The following is an 18,319-nucleotide window of genomic DNA, read 5'->3' as shown; positions in this document are numbered from 1 at the left end:
CAACACCATCAAGTGTGTCTGATTACATGAAGAGGCAGAACGATGTAAACCAGTCGACAGCCACAGAAGATTTGTTTCATTCTCCAAGTTAGAAGACTGTCCCTTCACATTCTACACTTTGAGCATGAGCTTTACATTAACCATGAGTATAATATGTGTGTGTTAACCATGTGTTTCTGTAAACTTTGGTTGCACAGTCCTAAGCTGGCCACCTGTCCTCTTATGCAAGCAGACAGACAGATGGCTTTATAGATACAGACACTAATTTCAGGACAGATTTGAGGAGCACACGTGTACAGTATCATCTGTGATTATTTGAACAGGTTAGTGTAGACTATTAAGAAAGCATGGGTTTATGTAAGATGATAATGCTTCACACAAGTGCCTCTCATCAAAATGCTGCCAGGTAGAAAAACAGTTTACAGAATCACAGAACAAAGAGGCTGTTTTGTTCTGCATGTGTGTGTATATGTGTGTGTGTGTGTTGTCTGCAGTCTGCGGCTTTACACGTTCACACTCCTTAAGTAGTCAGTTGCTAGGTTATAAGGACATTACACCCCAAAGTTATGTGGGAGTGCAAAGTCATTATTCTTGCATTTTAATCAAATCTAAACGCACAGATTATTGTGACGATGGAATAATCGCGGAACTAAAATGTTGTCAACATAATGCTTGATGTTGTTTACTGAAGATGACGCAGTTCAGATGATAATGTGTTCCTGCGGACACAACAGAGGCTTTATGTAAAAAAAAAAAAAAAGAAATCCCATGACGTAGTAGAAGTCACAAGCAATCAAGGGGCATAAGAAGATAGTGTGGTATTAAAGGAATTGGGAAATACAGATTGAGAGACAAGGAAGAATGTTTAATCTGCTCAAATGATACAATCTGGAGGTTGTGCTAGGACTATACAACAGGCTGCTAAATGAATTTAAACCACTGGTTAAAACAAAACAATTGCCATCTGCTCTAAATCTGCAGGGTGTGCTCAAGGTCAGGTTAGTGGGTCCAGCTGCATGTGACAGACAGAAGAGACTTTGATATATATTTGATTTAATTTTTAATCCTGAATGTTGCACAAAGGAGAAGAGAGTTTAGTATGTAAATGTGTTTTATTATAAGGCAACTGTTTTATTATTTAGAAACTAAATTTCCTCCCTTCTGCCATTAGCTTGAATCTGCAAATTTCTTCATCTGCTCATGTTCAGCTTTTACTCAAACTGTTATATATCTGTTTTCTTTTTTCTCCCAACCATGACATCTTGTCAATCTTATTGGCCGTCGTGTTTGAATACAAGGTGTCTTGGAGTGAGTGTCTTCTTTTTAAGCCTTTTGTATCTATTTGTTCTTCTCCGTGTGTGTTATGTGACCGGGGCGACACATAACACCGTATTTGATGCCTCAGTAGTTGTCATTCAAAGAGTATTTGACAATTTGGCAATTGTTAATCACTTAAGCACACATCTTTCCTCTTAACACATTACCTATAAATGATTGAATCCAAATAGAGTTCAAGTTTATGTGATTTGGAGTTGAAAAATGTGCACTGAAGTTATGAAGATATATATCTTATGAAGATATATATATATATATATATATATATATATATATATATATATACATTTTCTTAATTGGGTGAAAACTCGACTCAGATTCAGACTTGAATATACAGTCAGTGCTGGTTTAAGTGCAGAGATTATGTTGAATATATCATCATGTAAACAGGCTCCAGTAGACAGATGTAAATGGAAACTCAAGATAAGGGAGGACATTTCACCACAGCTGACTCTAAGCTGACAGAGATAAGTGGGAGCGCAGAGATAAAGAAGGGAGGCAGCCAGGCAAGGACAATGAGCCCGATAACAAACAAACAACGGGCACACAGGATGAGTATATAATATACAAACTGAAAAAAAATTGCTGTTTAAAAACCATGATTTTTAAGAGTCAGATGGATTGTCAGGTGAATAAAGCAAACACATGTTTTTTTTTCCCACAAATGATGCTCTCACCCTGAGACCATGGTTATCTTCTTGGTGTAAAAGAAATGTTGGTGTGCCTTTAGCACTTACCATGTGACATGAGATATGAGCCCAAATATTCAGCAGCCGCTATGAAACCATCTAAATCCTCTGTATATGTGTTCATTGATATAGTGCCAAGCAGAGGATGAAACACACTCTTGGAGAGAAACTTTGCTGGCAGTGCTGCTGGCCTCGCCTCAGTCCAGCCTCCACATATGATCATTTTTTTGTCAACATACCACATGTTATGCCAATGTTGCATCCCCTGAAATGCACTCTATAAGTAAAACTATAATGATGTGTACCGAAAAAGTTCCCAATGCAGAATGTTCCCCCTCAGTTAAAAGCTGTAATGCTGAAAGTGTGTTCGTCTGAACGTGGATAAATAATTGAAGATATAGAATGAGGAAACACAGAGGCATGATGGGAAACAACCCACTGACCTGAATTCTCTGGTACTTTGTGCACCATCCTTGCAGATAATCTAATAATACATGCTTCAGTTGCTCAGGTCTCAATCAATGGCTGACGATGGAAAAACAGCAATAACTTCTTGGAACTTTAAATCTTGGACAGGTCTGTCTCACTTTCACCACCATGTTTTGCTTCTGTTGCTTCTGGCAACCAGTACTTGACTGTAAAATATGGTGTGTTACTTCCTCAATCCGGCTCAGAGTAGTTTGGCTGCAGGGACTACCAGAGGAGTATTGTTTGCCAATGCCAGAGAAATGTGTACTTTTTCTGACAGGCAGGACAGCAGTTTGCCACAAATGCAAACCAAGATATGCAGTCACAATGGCTTTTCCTGTTTGTATAGAATATTATTCTACACTCATGCCCAGACACAGAAAAAAAAAAAATGTTTGAATCTCACTCATGGATAAATTGCACAGGAAAGATCTAAATCCCAGATCACAACCTTCTCTGAGGCTAATCCAGCTCCGCCCCAGCTTCTTTGTTATGGAGATATTTCTCTCACGCCTCCTCGCGGTGAGCGCCAAGCCCCTCTGCCTCCTCTTGTCCTTCTTTTACTTTCTGATGATCCTCTTCTGTCACCTCCTTCCTGCTCCTTGTGCAGGGCCCACAGACGCTCCTGTTCACACACACACACGCACATATATATTGTACAGTCAATGTACACTCAGGATTAACTTCCTCCTGATAAACCAGCCAACACACAGTGAGATTAAATGCAGCGTTTCACTTTAGATTAATCATTTATATATTTATTTAGACCCACAGAATGCTGCTTCAGAATAAACTTAAGATGAGGCTAAAGCTTTGCAGCAGGGCAGTCATTGTCTGATAACTGTTACTTTGTATTTGATATCCAGAGGTTTGATCAGTGATTTTCTTTTTTCCATTGACACATTGTCCCTGAAATTTCCATGAAAGCATTTTCACACACCAGCTCTGTCTAATTTGTCGGTCTATTTTAAACTTTGAGCGTCTTCTGGGACCACATAGCTTTACCCCTACAGGCCCATTAGCTCACACTGATCTGATTCATCATCTCCAGCATTTTGATTCTCGCTGCTGTCTGTTGGGATTACCTTAACCACCTGGTTAGCGCTAAAAATGCATTTTGTGCATCTGGCTAATACACATTGTTTTTTCCCCTGTATCGTGATGGGAAGAAATGACGCAGGGTCTTCTCACTGAACCTGTGAAGTAAAATCCATCAACTTTTTAAAACAACCCACAGAGACAGTGAACAGTGGCACTTTCTTCTGTCCAGTCATAAAGCGTGTCATTTCTGTGTTTGCTGCAGAGTGAAACTGACCTTCACGCTCATTGGTCCATAAAATATATTATAATATGTCATTGTAGATGTAACTGGGACAACTGGGGCCCCTTTCAAAATAAAAACAGTAGAGAAAGCAGAGTATGTACACAGGGAAATCAAGCTTTGTGCATAATATCAAATTTAAAGTGTCTGTTTTATATTTGACATACTTATTTCAAACTATTTTAAGAAAAAAACTGAATTCTGGTATGGAATCTGGTATGGTTTCTCAGTTGTTCAGTTTCGCCTGTAGCCGGAGCTCACTGCTATCATTCACTTCATATCATATCAGTGTAAATATCCACTGCATGTTTCATGTCTCCCATGGGCTCACGCCTTCAACTGTCTCCATTCTGACATCAATAGAACAAGAAAAAAAAAAACACTAAGATCACTGACATGGTTATTGCATCCTGAATTATCAATGCATCTGCACATTTCAGGACAGTCACTGGGAGAATTCCTCACTGGAGGTGAACCCCACTCTCATCAGAAAGAGAGTGAGAGTGTCATAAATAAATTCATCAGGACCTGCACCACTGAAGCTGCTTCTTGCTGTGAAGGTCACGTACAGCGTGCTGCTCCTGTTGCCAGACGGTCATTGTTGTTATTAACCTTCTCTTTACACTTTATCATTGCAGGAGTATTAAAGTTGTTATTCATGTCTTGTCAACCACCACACAATTGTTCTTTCATAGCTAGAATGACCTTGAAAATAGCCTCTACATTAATAAGTGGTTAGCACTGCCCCACCACAAGAATAACACACTGAGTGAATGTTCTTGTTTTAAATCCCGCTTCAGCCGAAGCTTTACTGGGGAGTTTGCTTGTTCTCCCTCTGTCTGCGCGGGTTTTCTGCCAACAGCCCTGCTTCCTTTCACAGTCCCAACACATGCACGTTAATTTGAAACGGCATGTACATTTGAATGATTGATTGTCTTTTATCATGTCAGCCCATTTACAGGCTGATCAATATGTCCAAGTTTTACCCTCCTTGTTTCCCAGCGTTGGCTGTGAGCGGCCTCAGTTGCCTCCTCGATCCTCACAAAGAGATCATTGTAAAGCTAATGGAGGGTTGGATGCTTTTAATGACATATCAATGAGAAAGTGACTGTTTGTATACAGCTTAAAACGTGCTTAGCTTTGTTTGCTAACGAGCACACACTGTGTGTATGTAGTTAAGTGTTGTGGATACACCCTCGTGCTGCTTGTCCTGACGTTATTGAGCTGTGCAATTTGATGGCGGACTGCTGATGGTTTAATGCACTCCTCTCTGAAGGACAGACATCATTACAGCACTGTAGTCCATAAATGGATGGACCAGCTGATGACTGGTTTCTCCCTCCTTACTTCCCTCAATTTTACTACTCATCTGTAAAAAAACAAATGTTTTTCTTACCTTTTGTTATCAGGCGTTAACATCACAGTCAATAGTTTTTTTTTCAATATATATGATGCAGAAATGACATAATTTAAACAGCCAATCGAGCAATCAAGCAAAATTTAAAAAAAACAACAACAACAAATGTTTTAATATCTTTAATCAAATAGTCATACATACTCTAACTAAAAACAAATGAATTAGATGCTCACATATAAATGATTACATAACTGATTGTAGTCTCCCTGGCGACCAACAACACTTCAATACTGTAGCTAGTGTTATAACCCTCTTTAGTATTATTGACTAATGCAATATAAAATACTATGTGTTAAATGTCATGCCTGAAAATTGGCTCTTCCACAGGAATATTTGTGGCTGTGGCTGATTGTTCATCAAAGCTTCAAAGTTCACCCTTCACTGCAAATGCCACTGACTTAAATATGTCCTTATTTCCAAGTCTTTAAGCCTTAATATCCATCCATCTTTTACTGCTTAATCCTCCACATGAGGGTCAGGGGGGCACTAGTGCCAATCTCAGCTGACATAGGGCGAAAGGCGGTGTACAGCCTGGACAGATCGGCAGTCCATCACAGGGACACATAGAGACAAACAACCATCCACTCTCACACAAAGGCAAGAGTGCTAATCACTACACCAACCATTTCAAGAGAAAAAACACCCCTCCCCTGTTCTTCTCATCCTCAGGCATGCACACGAGCATCAGCGAGATCCCGAAGGAGAAGAGCCTGAAGCCGTCTCGCCGCAGCCTTCCCTGCCTTGCCCAGAGTCAGACTCACCCAATCAACCTCAACCACTTCCTTTCTGTGCCTCTGAGCCCGGAGCCCAAACCAGATGTGGAAGTTCTGACTCAGGGCATCAGCACTTCCTGCAGCCTTCTCCCCCCACAGACAGGTCAGTCTCTTGTGAGGAACCTGGTTAATGGATGTGATGCTTCAGTCGTGGAGGAGTGGCAGCGCTGGTGTGTGTTGATTTTAAAGTATAGCTTCGTTGCAGGTTCTCTCTGAAGTAAAGTATGATATCAAAAAGAAAATAAATGAATGGGGGGAATTTTAGGTTTAATGCCAGTAAGCTTAATTTAAACCGCCTACATACTAAGTATTAAATAAGCTATAAAATATAGCAAAGTATAACAAAAATGTATTGAACAACACTTACTCTCTCCAATCAGCACTTCATTTATATAATTGAAATTTAAAAAGTGTATAAACTAAATATTTAATACATGAAACAGGTAATTTCTTTAAAACATGACCTAATTAATTGGCCGACTGAATAATCAGTCAATCAGTAGCGTTTAATATAATAACAACAGCATTTAAAGCATGTGTAAAATAGAGTGTGTGTTAATGCTATAAGAGATTCACGTCTTTGTGAGAAAACACTCACATGTATCTGATGCATTTTCAAAGGGAGTGAGAGTGAGATTTTGCAGGAAAATACTGTTACAAGAAACACAATACATTGCTGTGTGGGCTGGTGAAATGAAAACGCCTGTTGAAGAGGAAAATTACTTGGTCTTATGAATAATTTCAAGTATCTTGGGAGGCCATTGACACCGGTGGTTGTGTGCATGATGGCATTTCCCTGACATTGAAAAAGCGCTTTATCCTCGACCCGGTGGTATTTCTGTGCTGTGAGCAGTGGGCAAAAAAACCAGGAGGAGCGATTGGAGTTTCATGCCGATCAGCTAAAGGTGAGGATGTTGCTATTATGGTGAAAACTGGCTCTTCGACGTTGTTCTGAGAATAGATATCTGAGGAATGGTTGAGTTTTCTCTTGGCCTCAGGAGTGTGTAGACAGGAGGAGGTGGAGTGTGGGCAGTATAAACAAACAACCAGAGGTCGACAGACAAGGACATGATCCTTCACCAGCTTCTCAACTGTGATTACTGACAGATTAAACAGGATCAAGCTGGACATAATACATGATGATGTTTTACTATCATTCTACTCATTTTGTTGAGGCTAAAAACAGATTCAGTTACAGTTATTATGAAAGATTATTCACAGAAAACATGTTCAGCTCCCGATATATAAATACCTCATTTATGTCATAATTCCACACCGCAAACTTATGACTGCTGAGATTTTTACAACAGAAAGTTCTTTACCTTTGGATAAACTTAGTCTTCACCTTCATTATTTTTCCTAAACAACCTCACGCCTACATATCTGTAAACATGGTTCATATGCAGGTACAGATGCGGACAAATTTAACACAAACCAGGCTTTGCTTTTGAGTAAATTTTTTTAAATAAGAAAACAGAAATGTGTTGGTCAAAATGATGGTGACTTTGATATGTTATTGTCAACAATCACTGCCAACAAACGACCTCTGTAACGCCAAATAAAACTCATGCATCTGCCAACAGGTAGTATTTCACTTTAAGTTTAAGACCTGGAATCATAGAGAATGGAATCATAGAGAATGGATGTTTATAAGAGCCATTCTTGGGCGCTTCTAGTTGTGTGTTTTGGGTCATTATCATGTTTGAGGACTCATAAACTGTGATCAAGATGGAGCTTTCTGACACAGGGCAGTATTTTGTGCTCCAGGATGCCGAGGTAGACTTTCGTGTGCCCTCCACCTGTGCCAGATATAGCAAAGCAGGCCCAAATCACAACTAAGCCCCCTCCATGTTTCCCAGTGGGTATGGTGTGCTTTTCTGTGAGTGGTCTAATTTATTTTACCATAAACATAGAGAATGCTCCAGATTTTTCTCCTCACTCCAAATAATAATGTCCCAGGAGATTTGCAGCTTGTCTACATGTATGTCTAACAAATCTAGGCCTGAATTATGACATGATCTAGATAACAGTTTCATAAACACATGTTGATCAAACATGGAAGTCACTTTTACATTCAAGCCAAAGTCAATGCTTTAAGCCACTGAGCCACTGAATCTGTCTGATTAATAATAGGCTGAGCCAAACTTGCAGTTTAACACTTAATCCATTTTTTTTGCCAACAAAGCTCCTTAGTGTCCATTCACTCAGCACCCTGGCCTGTGAGTGACAATAAAAAAGTACTAATTTCCTGCTCCGACAAACTGTTTTGGATTATTGTGGGGGAAGCGCATAATAAAAAGGATTCCTTGATAGAAAAGTGTGTGTTTAACATAAGCTGAGATTTAGTTGTCTCGACATCAGTGCATGGATCTGTATTATGCCATCGTGGTGGGAAATAACATGGATTTGTGTTTGTCTCAGATCTCATTTCAGTGTTGAAATTGAATAAAGGATAATATTGACTTGAGCAACAACAAAATACATCAGGGTTATGTTGTGTGATTTCATACCAGTTCAATAACTGTCTCGTTGATTGTGCTGTTCAGCAGACGATGGCGGGGATCTCTATATGGAGGAATCAGAGGTGACAACGTGTGAAACAAGGACAGACGAGCCATTTCTGCTACAAAAGCCTGTCACCCGTGCTAAACTAGAGGCCCGCGCGGATTCATTTCAGGTATCCCACTCCTGACTGATCCACAGTCACACCACTAAATGTTCAGAGTGTTGTGCCATTGTGATTGCATCTAAAATTTAGAACTGTTGTTGGTACAGCGAAAGAATCCTGCTCATTCCTCTGGGCTCTTTTTCCGAGATGGAAAAAAACGAATTGACTACATCCTGGTCTACAAGAAGTCCAGTCCACAGGTGGAGAAGAGGTGCACGTTTGAGAAGAACCTGCGTGCCGAAGGCCTGATGCTGGAGAAAGAGGTATAAATATGTATCTAACCACAAAATCAAGATATCAGGAGGATAACTAATACCATCTTTTAACTTATTCCTCAAATGTCTCTTGTTGTTATTTTTTTTACTTAAAAGCCGTCTTTGACAAACAACGACATCATGTTCGTGAAAGTCCATGCTCCGTGGGACACACTTTGCAAATATGCGGAGCAGATGAACATTCGAATGCCTTTCAGGTAAATGCAGTGTGAGAAAAACAGTTTGAACTTTCAACTCTGGGAAGTTCTTTCATTCTAATGATTGTTTTTTTCCTTTTTGTTTTTAAAGAAAAAAATGTTACTTCACGGACTGGAAGAGTAAAACCCTTCGCAGGTAAGTGGATTTAAGTTGTAGGCTTCTGTCAGTCTGTTCCTGTCTGGAGGCAGAAAAATGACAGTGTCTGTGTTGAGATGAAGGAACAGCATATAGCTGCGAGGCTAACAGAGCTGTGAGCTGTGGATGTCGTTTTACGAATGAAGCTATATATATATCCGACATATCTACATACAGGCTGTGAATATATACTGCATATATTAAACAAGAAGAAGAGTTCATTGATTTCTGAAAGTCATTCAAAAAAAAGTACAATATTTACAAGTGTGATTAAACTTTCCATATTCATTATTCACCACGGCGTTCAGCTCTGACACAGTTTGTCTAATAAGTGCTTGTCAATTTTCAGACTGGAACTGCTCTGGCTTGTTTTACATGCTATTTTTAGAGAGCGACGTGCATGTACTTTGATGTGTTGTTCTGCTCTGCACACAACGCCAACATTTCCATGCCTACATCTGACTAAAAGGCAGATAGAAACAGTCCAGCAAGTGAAATTAAGCAAATATAGCAGCTTTTCCTTTGAAGACTAAAACCTGTTAGTACCATACATTAATGTACATTTTAAAATTTAAAGGCTCTTAAATATATTCTCTCATGCAACATATCACTGGGATTTAGATATTTCTGATAGAGATATAGATAGGTTTCATTTTTTGTAGGTTGTAGGTTGTCACTGGTCCTAATTAACAATCCAGTTGTCCACACCCAAACCACAAAGTTTAACTTAGTTTCTTAAGTTAAACTCTAAAAAAATCAAATAATGTAATATCTATGTGTAGATATTTTATAAGGTGTACTTAAAGGCCCAGCTAAAGTAACTGTTGTACTGTACCCGTCAAATAAAAGCTAAAATAAATACATGAAAAGCTTAGACATGGATATCCAACTGTCCGTACTGATATAGTTAGTTTGCAACCTGACAGACTATCAGGAACAAATGTACCTTTTTTTCCCCTATGTTTAAAGAAACTTTATCCTACAAGATATGCTGTGTAAATAAACTATTACAAATGTACACACAGCTGACAATATCACATCGCCAGTCACTCACCCTGTTGTCCAAATCACAACAAAGCCCCACTTTTCATTTTTATGAGAGTGCTCTTCAGTCAACGTGACGAATGAGCACTCTTAAGATTTCTTCAGAGCTGCTGCAGTCTCTCACCAAGCGGTTGTTCTGAAAAGAAGTAAATAGGCCTAATGTGTTTAATAATAGTCTGTCACTAACTCGCACACCTGTTAAGCTGAACAAATGGGCCCTGTGCTGGTGATGGCAGCCTGCTGCTGTGATATTACCTGTCCTCGTCACGACAACATTCATAAAAAGTGTGTTTCCTCGTCGGAGTTCACATTTATACTCGTTCAATCCATACCAGAGCAGCCGCCTCACAAATGAATCAAAGGCTGCTCCAGCAGTGAGAAAAACACCAAGCCAATTGATTTTCAGCCACAACCAGCAGCAGCATATCAGTCCAACAGTTGGTCCAGATGGAAATATCTCGTCAAGTATTTGATCGATAGCCAGTACATTTGGTGCAGACTGTCATAAAACCCAGTGGATAATTTGTTATGTCTTTGGTGAGTCTCAAACTTTTTATGTAGCACCTTCATCGTCTCAGATTTTCTGCTCATTCACTCCCGTTGTAATTATTTCCATCCCACACCCGTCTACCATCTTAAAGGGTGGTTTCACCCATTTTTATCCCACTTGGTCAAGAATAAACATAAAATCAAGCATTATGATGCTTCTGTGTTTGTTTAATTTACATTCTATTACAGAATCAGATTGAAAAATGTTTTATTTATTTGATTTTGTCTGATCTTTCACTCATAAAACACAGTAAGTAAGCTGGGGCAGTGTAGGGCTTTTATTTTCTTTGAAGGAAGTGATTTTGATGTTGACTTTTTGTCAATTTTATTTGGTTTTTTTTCAATCCCAACGTCCTCTGTTGTTGTGGGAATGAGACACGTATCTCACATCCACTGTCTGATAATCGAAGAACACGTTTAGCTCTAGAAATTAGTTAAACAAAAAAAGTTCTTCTTCTTTATTTGATTAATGTACTTCCATTTCAAAACGTTTTCCATTCAGGCTGCTGTAGAAACATGGGGGCACAAAATGGCAGCCTCAGCAATGCGAGGTCTGTAAAAGACTAAGGTTACAAAACCAAAACATGATAACACACAAACAAACACACTCATGGACAGTAATGCTTATATGGCTGCTGCAGATGTTTTCTTCCATTTATTAAATTAACTTCGGAAAAATTTGTATAACGGCTCATGCCAGCAGCTTTCTGCTGAGCCTTTTAATCATGATGCAGCAATATGAGAAAATATAATTATCCATGGAGTTGGATTCAGCACGTATTTATCCAGGATCAGTGACTCCCACGCTCAAGAATAAGTGCAAATGATGCCTGCAACACATTTCTACATGTGCATGTATGTGTAAACACCTCCATTAGTGAGGATGCGGTGGTGTGAGATTGCCAGAATGGATTTAAGGAGGAATGTTCAACAACAACAAAGATCTGTGTCATTAATCTCACGTCTCCGTGTGTCCATGCAGCAGGTTTCATCGGAGATGTCATCAAATAAAAAGTTGGCTTCCCAGAAATCCCATGAAGCTGGACAAAGAGGCCTTGCCTGACCTGGAGGAGACTGACTGCTACACAGCCCCCTTCAGCAGAGCACGCATGCATCAGTAAGATACATAAACTCTCGTTATCAAAGTGTTGCATCATAGCAGTGTCTGTAGTGTTTGTATGGTATCCGTCCAATTTCGCTCTCATCCTTCACGTTCGCTTTTACACTGAGCTCTGGATGTAGAATTTGAAAAACAGCTGATGATATTTTCATGATGAAGTGATATACATTTGAAGTTGTTCATGAATAAAATATCAAACTACAGGGGCAGATGTCCAAGAAAGCATAAGCTTTCTCCCTTTTCCCCAAAAAACATTTGTTTAATGAAATCTCCACTCTCACACTCACACCTACGGTCTATTTAGAGTGTCTAATTTGGTGATCAAGAACTCATAGAATGTTATTTTCCACCCAGCTTCACTATCAACAACAAAGGGACCTTCTTCTCCAATTCCACCAGAAGCAGAATAGTGCATCATGTCCTGCAGCGCACCAAGTATGAGGACGGGAAATCAAAGATGGGTAAGACAGTGCCCTCGCTTCTCTTTTGTCCTCCTCACATCCTGAAGAATCATTCTGACAGTGTCACATTAGTGATTTCCAATGGTCAGTTTTAAATAATCACATCCATATTCCCATCATATGACTTATTCTATTACTTTATTACAGCTACGGTGTGTGTTATTAAAATGCAATGTTATCTACTAGGGAGACTGAGGCAGAAATAATATATTTAAGGGGCATTTTCTTTCTGTTTTTTCTGTTGATTTTACAACTTCATTTCTCAGCAAAGTCAGTAAAATGTCATCATTCTTGATTCATTTGTGTCTTTGCATTTTTTTAACATGTCAGTCTGTGATTTTGTTTTCTCCACTGAAACTCCAAAGTGTTGCTGCCAGTGTGACTTCACAGAGTGATAGTGGGGGGATTATAGTGCTTTTGTTGTTTTTTTTCCTGTGGGAAGATTAAAACCTGGGCAGTTGTTGCTTGCTGAGCTGTTAGTATCGTTGTTCCACTTGTGGCGGATCCCTCTGGCTGTTTTTTTTTTGCGATCAGCAGTATATACACTGTCTCATTGATTCCCATTCTCCTCGGACTGCTGCTGACATCTTTTGCTGATTAAAGTTTGAACTTAAAGAGCTGAAAATTGATTCCCCATGCATATTTAATCACCGTTGACTACTCTATTTTCCAACAAGTAGAATTAGCTCAGCCAAACAAAATGGAAAAAAAGCTTTACTGCCTGCACCTGTTCCCACCAACTACAGTTGCAGTCAGGAGATGACAATGCAAACGAGTGCACTGTTGTCCTGTAGAGCTTATATTTCATTCATTAATGTTGTATCACAGCCATTTTAGATGCAATTCAGTTTCATTTGAGACAATATTTCACGACCTGCATCAATGACGGTGTGAGCACCTTGTAATTATAGTTCAGGAAAAATTAGAAAGGTTGTTTTGAAGAGCGATTTGAAATAACCTGAGTGTTTTAAGCCTCTGATGTGCTTGTCTAATGCAGCTTGTCAGTTACATAATGGACTGAATTGTTATGACTTTGGTAGAGTGGATTTAAATGAATCCCTCTCTGGACCCCTCTCCTAATAATGCCTGGTACTGAATTTTTAATGTGCTGTCAATGTGTTGGTCTGTTTCTTATCCGTGCATCATTTCACATGATACACCTCATTGTTTATGCAGGTATTAATCGGTTACTGGGCAACAACACATATGAGGCTGCGTTTCCTCCACACGAGGTGAGACAGCTTTTATTTTTGCAGCTTTACTGTAAATTGTAAAAATGTCTCCAGTCATGCATAATTACACTTTGTCTCATCAGGGTGGTTACAAGAGCAGACATCCTATTAAGACGCATGGTCCCCAGAACCACAGGCATCTTCTGTATGAGCGCTGGGCTCGCTGGGGAATGTGGTACAAATATCAACCTCTTGACCTCATCAGGTAATCAGCTTTTGAGCAGATAACGCGGCATCATGAGCGGTGTTTGGAAATTTACCGGAAATCGTGTGTCCTTTCGATGACCATTGTCATGCTTTTTGATCGTATTCAGTGTTCTTCACACATAACATAAGTGACCCACTGATTTATTCATGCAGTGCATGGTTATTTAAGGTCCAATGTGTAGGAATTAGTGGCATCCAATGGCAACACTGCAGATTATAACAAACAGAGGACTCCTCCACTCATTCTTCCATTACCTAATGCTTCAGGGAGTAACAGTGACCTTCACTCACCAGACAGGATGCCGTTCTTCTTCATTTGTGGAGTTAGCTTCTATTTCAAAATGCAAAACACACATCCTAGATTGTTTGGACTACTGCAGAAAGGTGGTGCAAGATGGCAGCTCCTGTAAAGCTAAGCCCGTACCTAAATTGCATATGAAAGGCTCATTCTGAGGCTGCGAAAAAATTATTTACATTTTAAAGCAATTACACATTAATGCATGGGTATTTATGCAAATAACTATGGATATGATATTCAGATTTTACCATCAAAAGCTTGAAAATATTATAAACTGGACCTGCTATCACTATATTTTATGAACAGGCTTTTTTATAATTTTCCAACTTCAGTTTTCTCTAATATTTGATGGCAGAGCTGTTTTAACATTTGAGGATAAACCTACTTGATCTTTAGTCTTTTAAATTAAGCAGCAATGTGACAAGGAATATTTTTGACATTTTGAAAAAGGAGGTGCTTGGATCCTTACTCTGAGGATTTTTCCTGCCCTCCATCACTTAATCTTCAAACACTAACAAATCAATTGATGCATGTAATGAATGCACAGTGTCCTTCCTCTTGACCATGGCCTTTGTAAAGAGATAATTCATGTTGTTTGTCAGTGTGTCTGTTTGTGCGTTAACATCATGGTTGATGTGTGTAGAAAATGCACATACGTTCTCATTCTGAAACGATGTGTAAACAGAGATGAGATGAATTACTTGTATGTTGTGTACGCACTGCTGTTACATTACAGTTATTTAAGCTGCTTTTCTGAAGCAGCTGTGAAATGATTGTCTTGCTCAAGGGCACATCAGCAGCCGTGGTCCAGGAAGCAGACATATTTATTGATTATTTCCCACCATTGTCTTGTAGTGTGTTATTTTTTTTTACGTCCACATCCTCCCTTTCCATTAGGCCACCGCAGGCACCTCACACTGCAATATTTACACGCACAACTGCATCATAAATGTACATGGCCACGTTTAATTAACAGACGGGAGGGTTGAATGGTGAATTTTGACCACTCTATCGCTCTTGCAGGCGTTACTTTGGTGAAAAGATTGGCCTTTACTTTGCATGGTTGGGCTGGTACACGGGCATGTTGATCCCTGCTGCCCTGGTTGGTGTCTTCGTCTTCCTGTATGGTCTGTTCACTATGGACTCCAGTCAAGTCAGGTCAGTTCACACAACATACCATTTAAACCTTGTGTAGTTCTGATTCGTCATGTTTATTTCCCCTGAGGCTTGTTCATTTTCTCACCAGTAAAGAAATATGTGAAGCCAACACTACCGTCATGTGTCCTATGTGTGAGGAAACCTGTGAGCCGTGGACGCTGAGTGACAGCTGTGTCTATGCAAAGGTCAGCGCCATTTTGACGAAACTATGAACCGGAGTTGTGAGATTGTCATTGGAATTTAAAGTGGCAACAGAGAAGTGATATGACGCTTTGCTGCAGCACATAGTGCCTCTCAAATACTAACAATACAGAGGGAAAAAAATGGTCATCACCACTTTGGAAATAAAAGACAGAGTCGTTATTGCCAGAGACAAAGTTTGTATCCATATATGTAAATTCAGCAGGGGTTGTGTCAGAATGGGGGGGGGGAGAAGCAGAAAGAAACTGGATATATTGTTATTTCATTTAGTTTATAATGGAGAAAACATGTCAGCAAATACAATTTTTTAGGGGGACGCAAAGAACAGCTACAGAGGAAAACAAAAGCACTATCCTGTTTCTGTTCTGGATGCACAATAGTATACACACTTACTACACGCTGTAAGTCGAGCCTTCGTTTTTTCCAGGAACATTTACACTGCATGTGCCGGGACAGAATTTCATGGTGAAAGTGAGGTTTAGAGAGAACCCAGCTAAATTCTGATAGCAGCATCCCATCATCATTACACTGTTCAAATAACATGTACTTCATGATGATAAGTCAAAGCAAAAAATCGTGTCTATTGCCACTTTATATAGAGTGTGCTTCATGAATTATTTTTACTACAAATGGTTCCATAAAAGCTTTTATGTTTAACTGACAGATGTGAGAGTGGTGTCGGGCTTTTCCCTCTCACAGTTTCCAGAATTGAATTAGATTAAATACATCAGATTCTCTGTTTCAGGAAACATTCTTTATCTTCTTACAACAACCCTTCAAGTTCTTGTGTTTCTAGGTGACCCATCTGTTTGACAATGGTGGCACTGTGTTCTTTGCTATCTTCATGGCTATTTGGGGTAAGTGGAGGCTCTTTTTGTCTGTACAGTTTACACATTTTGAAAACTCTTGTTGTGTTACCTTAACTGTGCTCTCACTTTGATGCAAACCCTTCTGGAATTCAAATCTATTTATACAACAGGGTGTCAGTGCTCAAGCTTTCACTCGCAACTTAACTCCTCCAAACACATTAAGCTTTTCAACGGAGAACTCACTACACAAACACTCTGCAGTGCCAATACAGGAGATTTTCGTTCGTTAAAACATTAGTCAGCCAATAAATCATTGTCAGGTTTCACTGACTGAATGTCTGCTCCGACACTACTAGTGCTGTCCTGATGTAATTAGCCGTATAATTACACATGTCTCCGGAGGAAGATTCTATCATTTAGATGATAGGGTCTGTAGAATTGCATTATGATAGCCATGTGAACGTACTGCAGCTATATTTTTGTAGGCTGTACTGTGATGTTGAGTGTAAATAAAACTGTGCAGCATCTGGCTCCACTCCATCTTTCTGCCATGGTAAATGGTAAATTATCACCTGTGCCCAGAGGGAACACTGCACATTGTGTTCTGTGTTTGGGCTAAATGAAGGGCGGAGAGAGCTGCAGAGCCATGAGAGGTCCAGCCAGCCTCCTTGACTGAGCTCTGTGGCTCTAAATCCTGAAAGAAAGCTTTTGGCAATGTGGAACAAAATGAGCACTACTGCACCACTGAGTGAGTGCACTCTGGATCTAGTGTGAGAGTGTGTGCGCAATATAGAAATTGAAATTGTTTAGCCCATGGGTCCAGCATCTGAAAAAGCAGCCTCTTGAAACAAAAGTGGGCCAAGCTATATTAAAACTTCAACGCCTTGAAAAGCAATGAAAGTTGTTCTCAGTGTGGATTAATCTTCTGGTGCTTTTTTTTTTTTTCCCTTTATGTGTCCAAAATTAATTTTTAGTATAATTTGTTTTGGCACAAAAAAAATCACATGTTGCAAGTAACAATGGCTTTACAGATCAGTATTTTGGTATGTAGATGTCAGTAAATGCAGGGAAGCCTAAGATGATGTAATGGAAATGCTTTGGACTGTATATGTCTAATGTAAAGTGGAAAACTGTTCTCAGTCATCCAGGTCATAGTCATCTTCTGTGGTTAGCTGTAGGTGACTGGACTTGCTTGGTTGACTTGGTTCAATCATAGAACAATGTGCCCTTCATCACAGATCATACATGAGTGTCTCTCTCACTGTCTTTGCATTAATGCAAACTCTTCCTCACATACTGACCCAGTTAAATGCTGATTCTGGAGTGTGTGTGTGCGTGTGTGTGTGTGTGCTCGCAATGTAGCCTTTATAGAAACCATTTTAGTGTTATATATCTGTAAAAACTCAGAGGTGTTGACAGCATCATTGGCTGATCTTGTGTGTAGCTGAACTCATGGTATTACAGTTTAACACAAAAGGAACCAAAACCTCCAGACTAACTTCTGCCCACAGAGGCTTTGTATTTCAAGTCTTTCTAGATAAAAATAGATTTTTGCCTGACAATGACATGATTCTCGGGTGAAACACTGAACAGCCAAAGCCTGTTTGCTGTTGCCACTGCTCTTAAATGTCACCACATGACAGAGTAGTGTGTGAATCAAAGGCTGTAATCATTCTCCATAATGGGCTTTCTTGCATGTCACTGCAGCCCATGTTTCACTCACAATATCTGATCTTTCAGCTCTGTATTGCCTCCTAAGTGAATAACCCGTGTGATTATTGATCATATTGTGTGTTACATATCAGAGTTATCCAATAGTGTGATTGATCCCTGATCCTCTTTGCAGCCACGGTATTCCTGGAATTCTGGAAAAGGAGGAGAGCGGAGCTGACTTATGACTGGGATCTCATTGATTGGGAAGAGGAAGAGGTGCGTCAGCAATATCCTCAAACAGAGCTGCT

The 18,319-nt window shown here is 39.6% G+C and overlaps 1 protein-coding gene across 3 annotated transcripts in view; it reads left to right on the top strand.

Annotated features, from left to right (window-relative positions):
- Positions 1–18,319, top strand: part of ano3 (anoctamin 3) — a 34,386-nt gene that overhangs the window by 9,428 nt on the left and 6,639 nt on the right. For 2 of the 3 annotated variants that reach the window (XM_058644911.1, XM_058644912.1), the window contains 13 exons: positions 5,900–6,106; positions 8,550–8,680; positions 8,779–8,934; positions 9,043–9,143; positions 9,235–9,279; positions 11,855–11,989; positions 12,347–12,453; positions 13,630–13,685; positions 13,769–13,890; positions 15,214–15,348; positions 15,437–15,533; positions 16,346–16,406; positions 18,205–18,287. In XM_058644911.1, the coding sequence (XP_058500894.1) occupies positions 5,900–6,106; positions 8,550–8,680; positions 8,779–8,934; positions 9,043–9,143; positions 9,235–9,279; positions 11,855–11,989; positions 12,347–12,453; positions 13,630–13,685; positions 13,769–13,890; positions 15,214–15,348; positions 15,437–15,533; positions 16,346–16,406; positions 18,205–18,287 (1,436 nt within the window). The remainder of the gene's footprint in view (positions 1–5,899; positions 6,107–8,549; positions 8,681–8,778; positions 8,935–9,042; positions 9,144–9,234; positions 9,280–11,854; positions 11,990–12,346; positions 12,454–13,629; positions 13,686–13,768; positions 13,891–15,213; positions 15,349–15,436; positions 15,534–16,345; positions 16,407–18,204; positions 18,288–18,319) is intronic. The other variant, XM_058644913.1, reaches the window with a different exon arrangement.

This window comes from Solea solea, chromosome 12, assembly GCF_958295425.1.
Source record: "Solea solea chromosome 12, fSolSol10.1, whole genome shotgun sequence".
Classification (NCBI taxonomy): Eukaryota; Metazoa; Chordata; class Actinopteri; order Pleuronectiformes; family Soleidae; genus Solea; species Solea solea.
The sequence above is the reverse complement of the archived record's forward strand: the minus strand, read 5'-3'. Positions and strand labels throughout refer to the sequence as shown.